The 16,644-nt window shown below is 34.0% G+C and overlaps 1 protein-coding gene across 1 annotated transcript; it reads right to left on the bottom strand.

The window, feature by feature from the left end:
- Window positions 1-469: 469 nt before the first annotated feature.
- Window positions 470-16,644, bottom strand: LOC140342036 (low affinity immunoglobulin gamma Fc region receptor III-A-like). Its single transcript, XM_072428034.1, has 8 exons — window positions 16,603-16,644; window positions 14,511-14,531; window positions 13,643-13,906; window positions 11,434-11,694; window positions 5,319-5,465; window positions 4,467-4,547; window positions 3,979-4,004; window positions 470-740 (listed from the first exon to the last, which is right to left on the bottom strand). The coding sequence occupies exons 1-8, from the start codon at window positions 16,631-16,633 to the stop codon at window positions 636-638; spliced, it is 936 nt and encodes a 311-aa protein (XP_072284135.1). The 5' UTR covers window positions 16,634-16,644; the 3' UTR covers window positions 470-635.

The following is a 16,644-nucleotide window of genomic DNA, read 5'->3' as shown; positions in this document are numbered from 1 at the left end:
TGAGCCCAGAAGGACCAGTCTCCAGCTTACCAAGTTACACTCTGTCCTTGGAAAGTTCAGTTCCAAGGTGATCAAGTAACACCCTGTCCCATAAAAGTCCAGTGTTAATGTGTCCAAGTAACAGCCTGTCACAGGAAGCCCTAGACGGGGGGTCTAAATAAAACTTTAAGGTAATTTTAAAATAAAAATTTAAGGTAACACTAGTCTTGGGATATCTAAGTAATACCCTGTGCCAGGAAGTCCAGAATATCCAAGTAACACCAATAAAATAGTATATTCTGATGGAACTAGTGTTTTAACGTAAACCTGCTATGTTGGATTTACTTGACATTTACTTGATGTAGATGAGGCTTCCATCTCCACAACCTTCTAAAACAAATGGTATGTGTCTCTTTTTTTCAGAACAGTGAACTGTTTAATTTAAAATTGATTTTTAAAAAAGTCTGTGGACCAATGTTAAAATAAATATGACAAGTTAATGATCTCATCATATCATTGTACTGCTTGTCTACTGCATATTATAAATTTAATATAATGAGGTTTTCATTTAGGTTTACAATATGTACAGAATTTACAGATTATATATCCACAATAACTTGAATAATAAGATTTAAACAGAATTCTCTTGTCTCATTTTATTCAAATTTAACAACATCATAAATGGTTCTGACAGATGTTATTTTCGGTGAATCCAAAGAATCGACATGGTTCACATGTGAGTATACTATAGAATAATCAAGCTGTTGGAGAAAAGAAAAAAAAATAAAACATCTCTTCTTAAAACAGTTTAACTTTTAAAAATGAAGAACAAAATGATTGTGATGAGGGTTAAAAATATATATATATATAAAAACTATAAAATAGGAAGAGCAGAAATAGTTACCTAAAATGGGAATCATAATTTGGAAATCTGACAGCTCAGAAGCAATTTTTATAATCCATTAAAGGATGAAAATGCCTGTGTAAGCAATGGCATGATTTGCAGCAGGTAAATATAGGTTGAGTGTATTTGAGTCTTTTGTACTTTTTGCCTACAGAGTTTATGGATTCATTCTAAATGGTCTCTGGACCTCTGTGTAGAGATTGGCTTATTACTCTGACCAACCATTAAGATAAAAGTAACATTCAGCCTTTTGTTGCTTTAGGTACCATCATAGATTCCTCCTGCAGTACCTTTTTTTGCCACTAGTTGTTTTCAGTCTGATGTACAACATCATTGATTCCACTACCTAAAAACCAAAGCTGGTAGGACCCCTGCAGTGTACTACTGTCAGTGAATTGTGAAGTCGCACTCATCTATTTTTCACCTTGCTTTCTTCTCCTATTAGCATGCTGCCTGTCAGTACAAAAGGTGATTGGCTTCTTCTACTGCTCTTTTCTTTCACACTTAACCCCTGCTGTACAGGGACTGCAAAGGCTGATAACAGGTCAAATTCAGGTACTTACTATGCCTGTATTTGTGAAACATATTTAATTATGAATTGATTGATTATGAAGTGATTACCGCATGTACAATCTTTGCCTAACAAATTAGTATTTAATAGATGGCTGAATTACCAAGCTTCACCTTTTTCACTAGGCAGCATGATAACATTCAGTTTGTGAACAAATGAGCTGTCCCTATGCCATTAGCTAATTCACTCTTCTGTGTCCCACTAAAATGTCAGATGAAGAAAGCCTGAATTATCCTATTCACCTGTGTGTAATTTTCAATTGAGTTACTGAGCTCTGTAAACAACCAGGTTTCTAGAGCAGGAGATAGGGAAATATAGTAATCCAACTGAAAGGCAAATAAGGCTCCACCTGCTGGCCGGAAAAAGAAGCATTGTTAATATTGATATTCAGTGCCAATGCAATGTACAGGGTTTTTAAACTGATATAAAATTTTTTTTCCTCCCTTAGACTGCTGTGGGGAGCCACCTTTTTAAATAATCAAGGGTACATATGGATAAAAAGACAGCATACAAACATAACAAATTTATTTTCTCGTTACTTACCTAAATTTTGAACAGGAATATCTTTATCTTTGATAGCAAAACATATCTCCAAAACCAAGTTCGTTTTATTTAGTTTGGTTACTTTGTTTTACACAGAGTACTCTTAACATATTGTTGGCTATTTATACCTATATATTATTTGAATAAATGTACTTGAGTGTCACAACAATAATCTCATATTTTAAATAAATGTAAGCTCTTCTCACATATATGGCGGTTACACATATGACACATATTCACTGGATATTCAAAGCCACTTTATTTAGTAGACTCCATCACAACAATAAAATAGGGCTACCACAACCGAGTGTTTATGACCTATACTATTACGAATTTTACCTGATCCATCAATAGCATCTATAGATTCCATATAGATCATTTTCTTTACTCGCTACATCATATCATGTATCATAGCTAAATACGGATTTACATGTATACCTATATACCTATTACACACCTCACCAATCTACCAGTTACCTTCTGCATTTAGCCGATACGGTATCGCCCTCTATTGTGGGATTGGCATCTGTGTATAGGGGAGGTCAGTCCTACTGATCAGAGTTCTCCATGACATATTCGGAGCCCCCATGATGTCATGCTGGAAGGTCACGCTGGAAGCCATGCCTTAATAAGCAGACTTCCACATGGCTATAGCCCTTCGGTGGGACCCAATGTCATTTTAGTACACGGGACCAGGCAGAACAGTTCCTAAACCAAGTACAGTGGGACTTCAAACTCATCTGCTCCGAGTACTTATCTAATTTCCTCACAACATCTTTTACCTTATTACAGTAAATGTATTTCATACCATTATTAACCCTTATTAATCCCTTCAGATTTTGGAGTATTACTGTTCACCCACAGTTCTATTCCATTGAACATGGATGGATGAAAATATTCTCTCTCTGAACAACTACTTGCTTAATCTGGCCTAAACATTCTCTTAGCTCATCATAAACTTCACCTGATTGGTATGTATGCTGACACAAGCAATTATACAAGAGTATAAACACTATCACTATCATTTTATTTTATATTTGACTTATACTAACATAACATTATCTCATTTTTGTAGCATTACCTACTGCCGAATATACCTCACCTACCTTCTCACCGGAGTGTTATTGTCGTGAATATTGCTATCCATCGCCTAAACATAAATAAGCCAATTTGGCACTTTATTCTATGTGTTACAATAATTCCTGTTCCCTGAGTATTAGAGATACCTTCAAAGAAGGATTTCTTTACAATTATTTTATGCAAATTTAATTACCATATTATAATACCATCCAGTATAACTATACATATTTTTTGTGCATATTACACTCATTATTATGTCATTATTATGTATACAATTATGTTAAGGATAAATGTACATATTCTATATATTATATGAAACTATATGTAAGCATTTACCATGCAGATATACCTGGTACTCAATATGGTTCATTTGAGGTTGCAATATATTTTATTGTTCTCTTTTTGAATCTACACACAGTCTTTATGCTATCATACCCCTGAAGAAGCCAAGCATGGTGAAACGCGTCAGGATTTTATGACTAATACCGTTTTATATCTTACTTGGTTATAGTACACTTGTCTAGCACATATATCCCAGGCTTGTAACATTACAAATAGACTTGGATATTAAAAGGAATGTATGTATCATATTTATGTATGATTTTAAAGTGTATTAATATCTAAATAACATTTCAACGAAACTTTCTTAGCCGCAAACCCCTTTCTTCTGTCTTTTTATCCATATGTACTTATGGAGGGTTTTACAAAGTTCTCAGTCAAATAACTAACTGTCACTTTAAAAGAGCCAAGGTCAATTTGGCAAGTTAAGGCCTAATAAATAAAAAATAATAATTCAGTGAATAAAAAAAAAATGTTGACAATAACAGAAAAATCGGCACAAACTCAGTGCAAAATGGAATTTCCCTTTAACATACATAATAGACAATAAATAAATACTTACATTTTGATGTTGTGAAACAGGACAAGCTGCACAAGGGAATGAAAAACAGGTCAATAGATATATAACAAGATATGATAATGGGCTTTGATAGCTCTGATCTATCATACAAATGCAGTTCCAGGATATTCCACTAAGTGTTATCCAGGTATAAACCAAGATTCTTTATCAAATGACATTTTTGGGTTTAAAAAAATGATATAAAAAATTGATTTTCTCAAATCAATTCACTATTCGATTTCTTTAACTTTTTGTTATGTGTTTGTTTTCATTTCAGTGTGTTATAATGTTTAATTGCAAATAAAAGCTAGTTCATTTGTAGTAGTGTGAACGAAATTAAAAATATAAAACAATTTTAACCAATCTTTATTCAAGCCAAAATCGAAAAATGGTTTTAGATATACTTTAGGTCAAATTTTGTTGCTTTGACCTCCATGAACAAATCTTGGGTTTACTTTAATATTGTTCTCTAGTTACAGAAAGCGACTCACCTTTCTGTAAGTTACCAGTTTCAATACTTGAGTAACTCACATCTTCTCCTGTTTTGTTTTGTTCTTCAGGTTCTGAGGAATCTTTAAAAATACAAAAGTATATGCGGTCCACATTATTATTTTTACATTTTTATTTGTATCAATATATGTGTGATAATATCAAGATCAGAAAACCATGCTGGAGAGTAAAGAACTTCTCCTAGAAAGCAAGGAAAACCTTAAGCATTATCATTACATTTTACTTTTCATGTAACTATTGCATATTTGAGTACACAAAGGTCTATCTTCTTGCCTGGAAGACCTCCTAATAGCCTCAAATTTGACATATTCTACACATACATATATACATATTCTATATATATATATACATATTCTACATTCCTAACTTACCTGTTGCTCATTGTGCAATGGACACCTGCGATCCACCTATACCTGCACCTGAGATCCAATATATGGACAAAAATTTGTTGACACCTGACCACCACAGATATAAAAGCTTTCTAACCTCTTCATTACCCTCAAAACCAAATAACTGAGTTGAGGTGTCTTCAGTAAAGGTTGCTGTAAATGTTACAGCTTTCAAAATCAGCTTTGCCAACAGTGTAGGTTTTGAAACATAAAACCACTTCTGTTCCAGGCACTCTTCTGTACAAGTATTGCTGTGCCCCAGTGAACAAAGCCAGCTTCATAATGTGACCAGTTTAGTATTAGGAAACTCAAGGGACCTGCACAGATCCCTGACCCCAACCCGATTGTCAACTTTTTTCACACTTCCAGTAATCACTCCATGTCTGCTACAACATTATTATGAAATGTTTATCCATTCTTGGCTTCCTTAGCTTTGAACATTACCTGTGACCGGATAGTTCTGAAGACAACCTCTCATCAATGGATACAGCTTGTATCTAAACTTGTAGAGCAGAGGACAGATGATGAATGTTAGAAGAAGAGCAAGCAAAACAGGAATCCAAGGAAAGCTGTGTACTGTCTTTCTTCTGTCTGGAAAAAAATGAACAAATAATGGAATTTGGTTAATCATTAATAATTTAACTCATGAGAGAATGTGTGTAACTTCCTTTGTGTGTTATCTGAGCAAGCAGGGATGGCAGAACCATTGGCCTAGATAGTGATCCAGTCTAATCAAACTGGGAGATCTTCAGAAAGGAAACCGGTAGTGGGGGTACAATATGAGGTAGTATGCTAAAACTTAAGACAAAGTAATATGTTCCCTTTATTGCCCATTGAAACTAACCTTCATTGTCATTCAGTGCTTTTAGTCTGTTTTAACCCTAAATGCTCCAGGAGTAAGATGTCCCTATCATAATTCCCAACTATATTCCTTTCCTCATAATGTTATTAGTAGGTTGGCAGACCCAAGATGTTACATTTCTAAAATATGACATTGGTTTAAAAATGAAAGAAGTATTATCAAATAATGTACCACTTCCCCTTATTTATAGCAAATTTTAAAATGTTTGTAATGTATATTAAGGGATTTTTAGGTACTATCCAGTTTTCTGCCACAAATAATTAGAATTTTTCATTAACATTTATTACCAATTATTAAATAAAAACATCAACAATCACATTCAAAATTACACTGGTACATTGGAATTCTCTTTTGTCTGCAAGAACCAATACTTGATACCAATCCTCTTTGATCATATATGACTTTGTTTTTGACACATTTCACTTTTTATAGCTTCATCAGAAGAACACATTTCAAACCCTTTATATATAACTCTAGATTGAAGCAAATACATTTTAGTACACAAATTCATTTTTAGTACACATTGATGTATTCAAAGTTCTTACATGCACTTACTTCACTATTTTAAGATTCCATTCCCAACAATGACCACCTGTTTCTCAATCATTTGGAATGTGATTTTTTAATAAAAGAAATATAATTTTTGCTTGAGCCAAACATTTTTGTAGAGCGTTTTCACACTTTTCCACACCACATAGTATTGCATTAGAATAGGAAAACAGAGCAACAAATACTTATTTTCTCAGGGAGGGAAAATATTTTTTCTTTATACTGAGCATGGTGTTCAACCAAAAAAAGATATATTTGTATGTGTTTATGTGTATGCATCCATAAATGTCTACACTTCCATATCCATATGAGTATATCACCTTAATCTATTCATTACATCCTCAAGGTGTAATCCTAGTCTATTCACGTCAATGTTTCTCCCATACAAAATTACAGTATCATTTCACCCAATCATCTAAATAAATATCTCCCAAACCAAATATATTACACTCCATCATCTAACAATCATACTACCTATTGTACTTAAATCAATAAATAAGTTTACTAATTCAATATTACCTTATTATAATTGCTTCATATCCCTCTAGCTTCCTAAATCCATGTGAAATAAAAACGTAATCCCTATTTACCACACCTTCACCCAAGCTTTACTAATGCTCAGTCAAAACTCATTATCTTATAACTACCATATGGCCAAAAAAGTTTCTCACTTACTCCCATTCAAAAGTTGCTCTCCATCTAAAGTATAGCAAATCTTTCTGTATGTACCTTTTTTACAGCACTCACCTTATTATATACTCCCAATATGGCCGCCACATGTATGTGGTACCACCTCCAAGCTGATCCTGACTGTGCTCTGAAACCAGAAGTGCATCAAATGACGACTTTCGTTTTTTTCTGCATTTCATCATTAACTACATATTTGAAACTGAAGTGCGTCAATTGCCAAACTTCGTCCCCGCTAGTGCCTAACTGTGGAGGGCAAGTTTCCCACCTTCCTGCCTACCTGCAGATCCCTGTGGAGCGTCACCATGGGTAATTAGACTTATTTTCTTTCTACCACCGCCACATATAGAGATATAAATATAAATTACAGTTCATCTCCTAATTGGATTTCATTAATAATGGGGTATGTATTCATGAATTCACTATTTAGTTAGCATAGTTACTGTTAAGATTGACATTTCTAAATCAGCTCAACTCATTATTTCATGGAAAAATCCAACATTCAAAAATATAAATTAAAACATGAATTAATATAATTTCCAACACTTTATTAACTTAAACCGACTCTCTTAATTAGAGTAATAAACTGGTAGGTTTTGATAAAGTCACTTTTCAATTCATATTTGGGGTTATTGGGAGTGGCATTTCCAAATTAGCTCAACTTATTATCTCATTAGGAGTCCAATCATTCAAAAATTTTAATTATTACAATTTCCAAATTAGTTATGATATTAAAATTCATTTTTACATTACCAAGTGCATGAAAAAACATGAATGTTTGTAAAATGAAGGACGTAAAAGAAAAAAAAAACATGTATTTTACTTTCCCTAAAGAAATGACTTAAAGTTAGCTATTTAATTTAGTCCCAGAAATGTCATGGTCTGCAATTTATGAATCCACCTTCTTTCTTTCTGTAGTAAAACTTTGCCCACATCCCTACCTCTCACATTTGTTTTGACATGTTCTAAACCCCAAAATCTTACTTCATCCATTCACTGAAATTATGTTTAATTCTCATATGTTGACTTAAGGTTGTTGTAATTTTTCCATTATTAAATAAATATATGTGCTCATAAATCACAAAATTACAGATTGCTATATAAATGACTCCAGTTTTCTCCAAGTAATTCTACAATGCTCAAATTTCACACCTCATTGTAATTTAGGTAATAATCAGGTTCTCCCATTTAGTAGATCCATCTACATTCTGTGCATTTTTGCAACAAAAGGTTTGTTTTCCAACATTTCCATATTTATTGTAAGATAAATGTTTAGTAGACTATCCTTTAAGGATAATCCTCTACAATATGTAATTAGTGGTCTTTCACCAACAAATGTTTTAATCTGGAGATAATTTGAATTTATTGGCCAATATTTCTAACAAATTCTTCCAATTTCTTAGTGGTTTCTTGAATATTTTATAATATTTCTTGTTTGTCCTTTTTTTCTTGGCTTTTTTTTTTTTTACCGAATAACATACTATTTCTATCCATCTTATTGACCTTTTGATACACTCATTTTAGTAATTTCTTGATATATACCCTCTCTTGTAATCTCCGTTGTAACTCCTTAGCTTGATCCTCATTGTCCTTATTGTATATAAAGTATCCTCCCATCCTCTTCTGTCGACTGCACTGACATTCTCTGGAGTTTCCTGGTGATGTTGGAGCACGTGCCGGTTCGTGCGGGAGGCGTGGCGGGAAATTTAAATATGATTGTATTGGATTCAATTCAAAATAGCTGTATTGAGCCCAATAAAAAGAAATCTTTATATAATATAATATATAGTTATATTATATATATATGCTACTGTACAGTTTTATTACAGGTTTCATTATTTTTATGCACTCTTTTTTTAACAGATTTCTGTGTTTTTTTATTTAAAGTTTAATAATAAATTTATAAAATTTTGGACCTATTTCGGTGAGTTATGCCTAAGAATTATAAGCCTACAATGTAAAATAAATTTCCATGCAAAACAATGTAATGCTTTTTGCATGAAAATACGGACAGAAGTGCTTGTGAGAACTTTGAATACATCAATGTTGACTAAAAATGAATTTATGCAGTAAAAATGTATTTGTTTTTATCTTTTTGTATCTATTTGTTCTATTTGAGTCATATATGAAAGTTTGGAAATTTGTTCTTTTTATGAAGATATAAAAATCGAACAAGAACAAAGTCATATATGATGAAAGAAGATTGGTATGACTTTTTGTATACAAAAGTGTATTCTAATGTACTAGTGTAATGTTAAATGTGATGTTGCTGTTTTTTTATACCGGTTGTCCCCAGGTTACATACGAGATAGGGACTTCTTAAATTGAATTTTTAGGTCAAAACAAGTACATTATTTCAATAAATGCAATTAGGACAGATGTTTGTCTCAACATATTATTAGGCAGCATGGTGTTAGTTACTGTAAAACATTCTCACTGTGAGTTAATCACAAACAAAGCAAAAATAAAAACTTTAGGGAGCACAGCTTACCTTTTGGAGCAAGCTGTGCTTTAATATGCAAAAAGAAATAATTGCAGAGTTTGTCTAGGTCATTACAGAGTTACAAAAGGTTGCAAAACAGAAAAAGATATCTTCTGCAAGCCATGCAAACTGCCCCCTCCCCCCATCAAGCCTCCGTCCTGCATGCAGCCAGGGAAGCCTCATTCGTGTCTAGGAGTCGTCTGTATGTCAGATGTCCTTAACTCGGGGACTACCTGTAATTGTTAATACATGGCAATTTGTAATTATTTGTGGAAGAAATCCTAAAGAAATCCCTAAATATACATTGCAAGCACTTTTAAATTGGTTCTAAAATATGAAAATTAGCGTGGTCTCATGGTCCCAAAATTTAAACATTATGTAGAGATCATAGAGCACCAAGATTCCAACAATAGAAACTTGGTTAGCTCTATCTTCTTCTGAACCCCCCATGAATCAAGCTTGGACAGTCTCTGTGTGTCCATAAAATACTGGTGCCCAGTGTGATTGATATGCCAAGATCTGTACAGGCTTACTACGATGGTACATTGTAAAACCATAAATGGGAGCCATATGAAGATCTCTTGTGCTTCTGAGGTTTCATGCATGCAATAGAGATATATCTGCTAATAACCAGAGGAACCTCTAGAATGTGTAACACCACCATCTATGTTATACATGAATACATTATAGCTCACTATATTCATATTTTGTATTTGCACCACTTTCTCAGCACTTGGTAAGGTGCTATCCCCTGCTAATTCTCTGTTTTCAGAAGACTCAACCACTTCCAGTCTCTTGCAGCTTGTTATGTTCACATTTTTGTCCTCATTTACCATCAGCAATGAGGCTTTCAGGATGCAGCTACCAGGTTTCCTGCATTATTTCCACCTTTCTGCTTTGCTAAGTGCTTTGCATTTTCTCAGGTTATTTTTAAATATGTGAACATCTACAGGAAGGAACATCTGATGCAAAATGTTTAATAAACATCAACACCATGATATCACTTTGTGCCGTTATTTTCTCTTTTCTCAAAATTTCTCAAAATTGTGTAAAGCCTTCAAGGGGAAAGGTCCCAGGAAAATATTTTTGGCATTATAAGTATGGTAGGATAATAGTGATCTCCAAAATATCCCAGAAACTTTAAGATATATCTACAGAACATTTCAGCACTGATTTATTCCTAATCCACCCAATCCACTTTTCCACATGCAAACACATTCCCCTCTCTGGGGGCCTGACTGCTTAATCTTGGCTTCTGATAGGTCCATACTAGTAACCAACTAGAAGCAAGCATTAACCAGTCACGCACCCTACATGGGGGTAATAGATTTACTGCACCCTGTAGAGCAGCTAGAATATTAGGAAGACTGCCGATGATGAGACTGCAGTCAGTGACAGTTAGGTTTACTCTAGATTATCCCGGTCACCAGTCAAATTATTGTTTGGGTATGCAACCAATAACCGCTCTCAGTCTCTTCTGTGCATCAGTATGGATTAGTAAAGGTAATCATTACAGTGATTTGCTAGGAAACAGACAGAGCTCTCATGCGCTTGTTAAAGATACCCAACAATTAAGGCAAATGGGTCACTCTGTAGGAACTGGCACCCAAAGGTTCCGGTACTATGCAGCAAAAGCAAATTTTGTGTGACAGGTGACAACACAGGAGCACAAAAATGAAACAGTTGTCACTCTCTAACACGATTCGCTGAACTTCATGGATCACCAGTGAATAAATCAACAGTTTTAAAAAGATTAAAACTAATATTTCAAAAGATTTCAGCATTTAGTGAGTAGATTTAGATTTACCAATTTAACCGTACTTGTACCATTCAGATGGCAGACAATGCGGTGACTTTAAAGGGTTTAAAACAATCTGTTCTTTTTTAACCACAGTGTATTATTAGTCACCACGAAACCAAAGAATTTAACAGACACGTGAGATACCGGAAAATAACCCTCCAAAACACCAGATTTTTACCTTTAACGTATAAATAAATTTCAGCTGAGACATTTCTGAGCTCTTTGTTGTAATATATTTGCTTGGTGCATTGATAAATCCCAGATGCATTATGATCCACCTTCGTGAAATGTAGGTTATCATCCTCCACAGAGAACTGTAATAAGGCTCTGTTCTTGTAAAAAGCTGTGTTCATGGCATGGAGCTTGGGATAGCTGTGACAACGAAGAGTAAAAGGGTTGCCCTCATATACAACAAGAGGTCTCTGTAGGATAAGTAGGTCTGAAATTCAAAAAGGACAAAAAAAGTTTTCCTATATTGGCATTTCTTTTGAATACAGTTCTTCCAAAAAATACCTAAACTACAAAAAACTCAACAATAAAAAATTCAAACCACCAAATAAATTGATATCCCAAAGAAGAGATTGGTGGGCTCAACAACATTAATTTACAAAAATGATCAGAAATTCCTCAGTTGGTTTTCTTAGGGATCCCTAACTGTTCTTCAGCACATATTTTTTTATCTATCTTTGACATCATTTACATTTTTTTACAAAAAATTGAAAATTTGGGATTTCTACAAATATTTGACCAAAGGTATCTTTCCCCGGGTCCAACTGGACCAGAATTCAATGATCCAATAGTGTTCCGATGATGGAATTATGAATTATGGTGTGCTTTTATAGTTTCAGGAACACTTCTAAATTCCTAAATCTGAATTACTTCAAATTACTTTGAATTACAACACCTACACTAGACAATATTCTCCCTGTTTTATATTTTAGGCTTCTCCAATGGGAGCTCAAATCTCTGGTACTATAGATCATTCTTTCTCAACTTTTTAACCAGAGCAAAAATTGAACTTATCTCCAGGTCTCATGAAAATAGAACTATTTTATTATTATTCAGTGGGATAAATGCCCATTATTTTAGTGGTAAGTTGAAAGAATGTTCCCCTTACGGTGGTAGTGTGTATACTACTCTAAAGACTAAAGTTAAAATAGCCCTGGTTTATTAAAGCTCCCCAAAGCTGGAGAGCATACTCATTTGGAAGTCATTTTCTATTTGCAAGCAAATGTTTTGAATCCTGGACCAGATACATTCCAGGTTTGCTGGATCACCTAGCTTCACCGATGAATGTGTATCCTATCCAGCCTTGGGGAGCTTTAATAAATCAGACCTAATGATCTCTCATGTCATGCTACTGGTTCTGAAAAGTGTTATTGGCCCAGAAACCATGCAGGCACCAGAAAATAGTAGGTCAACTATCCACAGTTCATGAAACCTCTGGGGGATCCCTGATTGAGAATGGCTGCCATTGAATGTACCTTGAGTGTAAGCAATGAGCTTGCTGAGCTTTACATCCAAGATATGCATTTGCTAGACTATTCATTAAATTAAAACATAATAATTTAGGATTATTTGGGCTTTAACATATTTGATGTGTGTTTTTTAACCCTAAAACCTTGAGACCGTTGATGGACTCCGCCATCTTGAGTGCAATGTCAGCAGACTTAGAGATGTTAGTAAACATGGTATGCTAGTATTTCCCTTCACTCCTCCTCAATAGCTACATAAAAGGCAAATTACAGGCTAACTAAAAATCATTTATGGTAAAAAAATAGTAATTTTAAAAACACTTGATTCCAGAGTCTTTACAAGGAAATATTTTAATTAGTTCATTGAAGTACTTCTTTTCTTATGAAACTACTTCCTTGCCCTTCTGAAGTCTATACAATTACAATCTAATAGGAAGAATATTTCCTAATAAAAAAAGGCCTTGGGAGGATTTATCAACTAATTTTGGAAATTCATAAACAATTCTATTATTGTTACGATTGAGGCCAATTGTGGTTATCCATGATCTAGCTAAAGGAACTCTTTCTATACACATTGGGCAACCACAGCTCTCTTTATACAACCATTCATTTCCTCTATGGCTGAATATCAAAGCTGTAGGCAATTGTAAAAATTTAGATTGGCTGTTGGTCATTGGGAGCAGAAATATCCTGACACCATCAACCAATGAAAAAGCTCATCACTATAAGAATTCTCAAAAGTCATGTCATGGGATGTCTAAACCTTTTGGACGACTTGCCAATAAAAATGACCATCAACCTGTTGTAAAAAAATAGTATTAATGGTGGTGAATGAATGTTTAAGGCCTCCTGAAAAATGTAAAAACCCACTAACATAGCTCAAAAATGAAAATGAAAATTCTAAAAGCTTACAGTTTATTACGCCAAGTTTGGCTGGATCACTCTTCTGGCTAGTTTGTGTGCGACATTGGTACTCCCCTATGTCAGAGTCATCGGCGGACTGGATGGTGAAACTTGGCTTATGTACACTTATTGGTTTGGTGTCTTTGTACCAGAAATATCTTTGGTTCGCCTGTACAGTGGATCCCACATGGCATGTTATAGTGACTGATTCATAGATAAAGATGTCTTTCCAGTCAGGTGTGAACGTTACCACAGGTTTGACTGCAACTTGGACTAAAAAAATAAAGAGAGAGATACAATATATAGCCAAAAGAATGTGGACATCTGGGCATTCCACTGACCTAGTCAAAAAATGCAGATAGACCTTTCAAATGATCGAGTTCCAGTGAAAGTTACTGTTCATACCATATACTACAAATACATATTAGATCATTGTGCAATCTTGTGGTAAGGGAAGATCCTTTTCTGTTCTAGCTGGCTCCTATACACATAGTCATCTCCAGAAGGACATGGTTTGACCATTTTGGTATGGAAGAACATGGATGGTGTGCAGAAAGCCCTGACCTGAACCTTACTGAAATTGTTTGTAATGATTTAAAAAGCATTTTAAGCTAATTCTTCTCATACAACATCTGTATCCAATTTCACAAATGCTGAATGGTCACAACTTCCCACAGATACATTCTAAACCTTTGCCAATCAAAGCCAATCACGCCCATAGATATGAAATGTCCAACAAGCTCATACTGTTGTGATGGCCTATGTAATGTATGTATAATAAAAAGAAATTGTAAAACTCATTCTAGGGTCTCCTCAAGAGTTGGAGAACATGGTCGTGATGTCCACAATATTCATATTATATTCTTGAATAACTTACCTGAGCTCTCTACAGCAGCATCTGAAAAACAGAACAGTTCCATTATCATGCAAATCGTGCAACACTTTCTATCCACAAGCAGTATGACAATTGTATTTTTGTAATTAGAACAGGGTGGTTTCATAAACTTTCACTTCTCTTGCCCTATTTTTAGTCGGGAGATTTGCTTTGACACATTTTATTGTGATTGGACAAGAAAGTTACCTGTGTAACTAGGTAGGTGTAATTGTTATGGAATGTTCCTGACACTTATTAAGAACACATTTGAATGAACAATGAAATCATCAATATTATGGAAGATGTGTATCTGAATGTGGTTACTATCAGCATATCTAGAGAAAGGATTGGTGTAGTTTTATATTTACCTTTTCACATTTTAAACCCAGTTTATCCTAAATAATACCTTGGGATATTTTTATGAATGTTTTGTGACAATTTGGCATCTGGAGGTCTTCTTCTGTTTTGAATTCAATGAAATGTTTACTGGTGTTGAGCCTGTTTAGGCACTGAAGACCAATAATAAGTCAACAACCCCCCATATAACAACATTTTCGGAATACACTAATGATCAGTTGATGAAATAACCGCCCCCAACGTGATCTAGCGAAAATCATACCCTAACCTTTAAAAACAGTAAAATTATTTTAAACATCTCAATAACTACCATGTATTTCATTGTTATGGAAAAAATGTGCTGTTTTTGATAAAATTCTGGGGGGAAGAATGCATTTCTCAATTGTGCTCATCTTGAGTTAACACCAGGGTGCCCAACCTATAGCCCACGAGCCACAACCGGCCTGCGGAGCTGCCAGATCTGACCCTCTGCTGATTCTCTCTTTGCTCTCACATCTTCTATGTCTATGAGATTGTGCTACCAGGGAAGGGAGCGTTCGGACCGTGAAACATTTCCATGATGTTTGTAAACATTTATTTATGCAAAAATGTCAGTGAATATACTCATTTTTGTTAATTTTTCTCTACTTTGTGAAGATACCTTGTCAGCATCACAAGCTCATTGAGAAATTCCTAAATGTGGTATTGTGAATAAATTGTTGGAAAAGTCGCAATGGAAACATTGGAACAAAATTTCCATAAATTGAATAAATTAAAGTTACAATATGGTCATTAAAACATTTTTTTAAAGTCACCTGACAAATTGTCCAGTACATTGCAAAACTTCTAAACATGAGAGGTAACCAAAATTGCTGGGGGTGCCAAGGAGCCATGTGGAAGTGAAATATGTGTCCACTGAGAAAGTTTTTTTAAACCATTAATTACCAATATTTAAAGGTACTTTAAAATAACTAACACGAAAATATCTATTAATGTACTAAAATCTTTATATATTCAACATGAAAGCACGTCCTTCTGATGAAGCCTAGTGGTAAAAGGTAAAGGAGTCACAAAAATGAACTCATGTGTTTATCAATGAACAATTTAATTGAGTTCCTTGGGATTTAAAACATCTGTTTAACACATTGTCTTTTTTTATATATGTATAATGTATGCAAATTAAATAAACACTATATTTTTATGATAATGTACTAAGTGATCTCTGGTACCTAAAAAATCCGAAAGTTACATTTACATCAAAATTGATTTTTCACGGATGTGGTACCATAAATGTATCTCCCACCCAATTAATATATAAAGTATTTATATAGCACTAACGTATTACGCAGTGCTGTACATTAAATATATATATATATTACAATTTTACAGTAATGTTTTAATAATACATATATTACAAATTTTAATCAATTTAAATTATATGTATATATATTGTAGCATACTTTAAAACAAAACAATTCACATTAGTATAGGCGCTTGTAATGTACTTATCACACACATACATAACATTACATTGATTAGATATCAGTTAACAATGGAAACAAAGGAAACTATGGGGAGGCAAAAGTCTTAACCCTTTAGCTTCTGTGCTGCATAAACTGTCTACCCGTGTATTTCCCAGCCTTGTATTGTTTATGGAATTTTAGATATGAAAATATATATCCCAGCAAAATAAACTAATAATCCTATATAGTTATTTAATTAAATTGATAGTATTTTCTAAATGATGTTCTGTACTTACAGGATAGGAAGATGAGGAGCAGAGGTGTCATAGTTTCACTTG

This window comes from Pyxicephalus adspersus, chromosome 12 (genome assembly GCF_032062135.1).
Source record: "Pyxicephalus adspersus chromosome 12, UCB_Pads_2.0, whole genome shotgun sequence".
Lineage (NCBI taxonomy): Eukaryota > Metazoa > Chordata > Amphibia > Anura > Pyxicephalidae > Pyxicephalus > Pyxicephalus adspersus.
The sequence above is the reverse complement of the archived record's forward strand: the minus strand, read 5'-3'. Positions and strand labels throughout refer to the sequence as shown.

Bases quoted from the DNA above. Each gene is read 5' to 3' on its own strand.
- LOC140342036 (XM_072428034.1), bottom strand. From the start codon at position 16,633: ATGACACCTCTGCTCCTCATCTTCCTATCCT. The intron at 4,005-4,466 runs GTGAGTCGCTTT...TCCCTTGTGCAG, and splicing joins AACTGGTAACTTACAGAAAG to CTTGTCCTGTTTCACAACAT. The intron at 741-3,978 runs GTAAGTATTTAT...TTTCTCCAACAG, and splicing joins CTGTTTCACAACATCAAAAT to CTTGATTATTCTATAGTATA.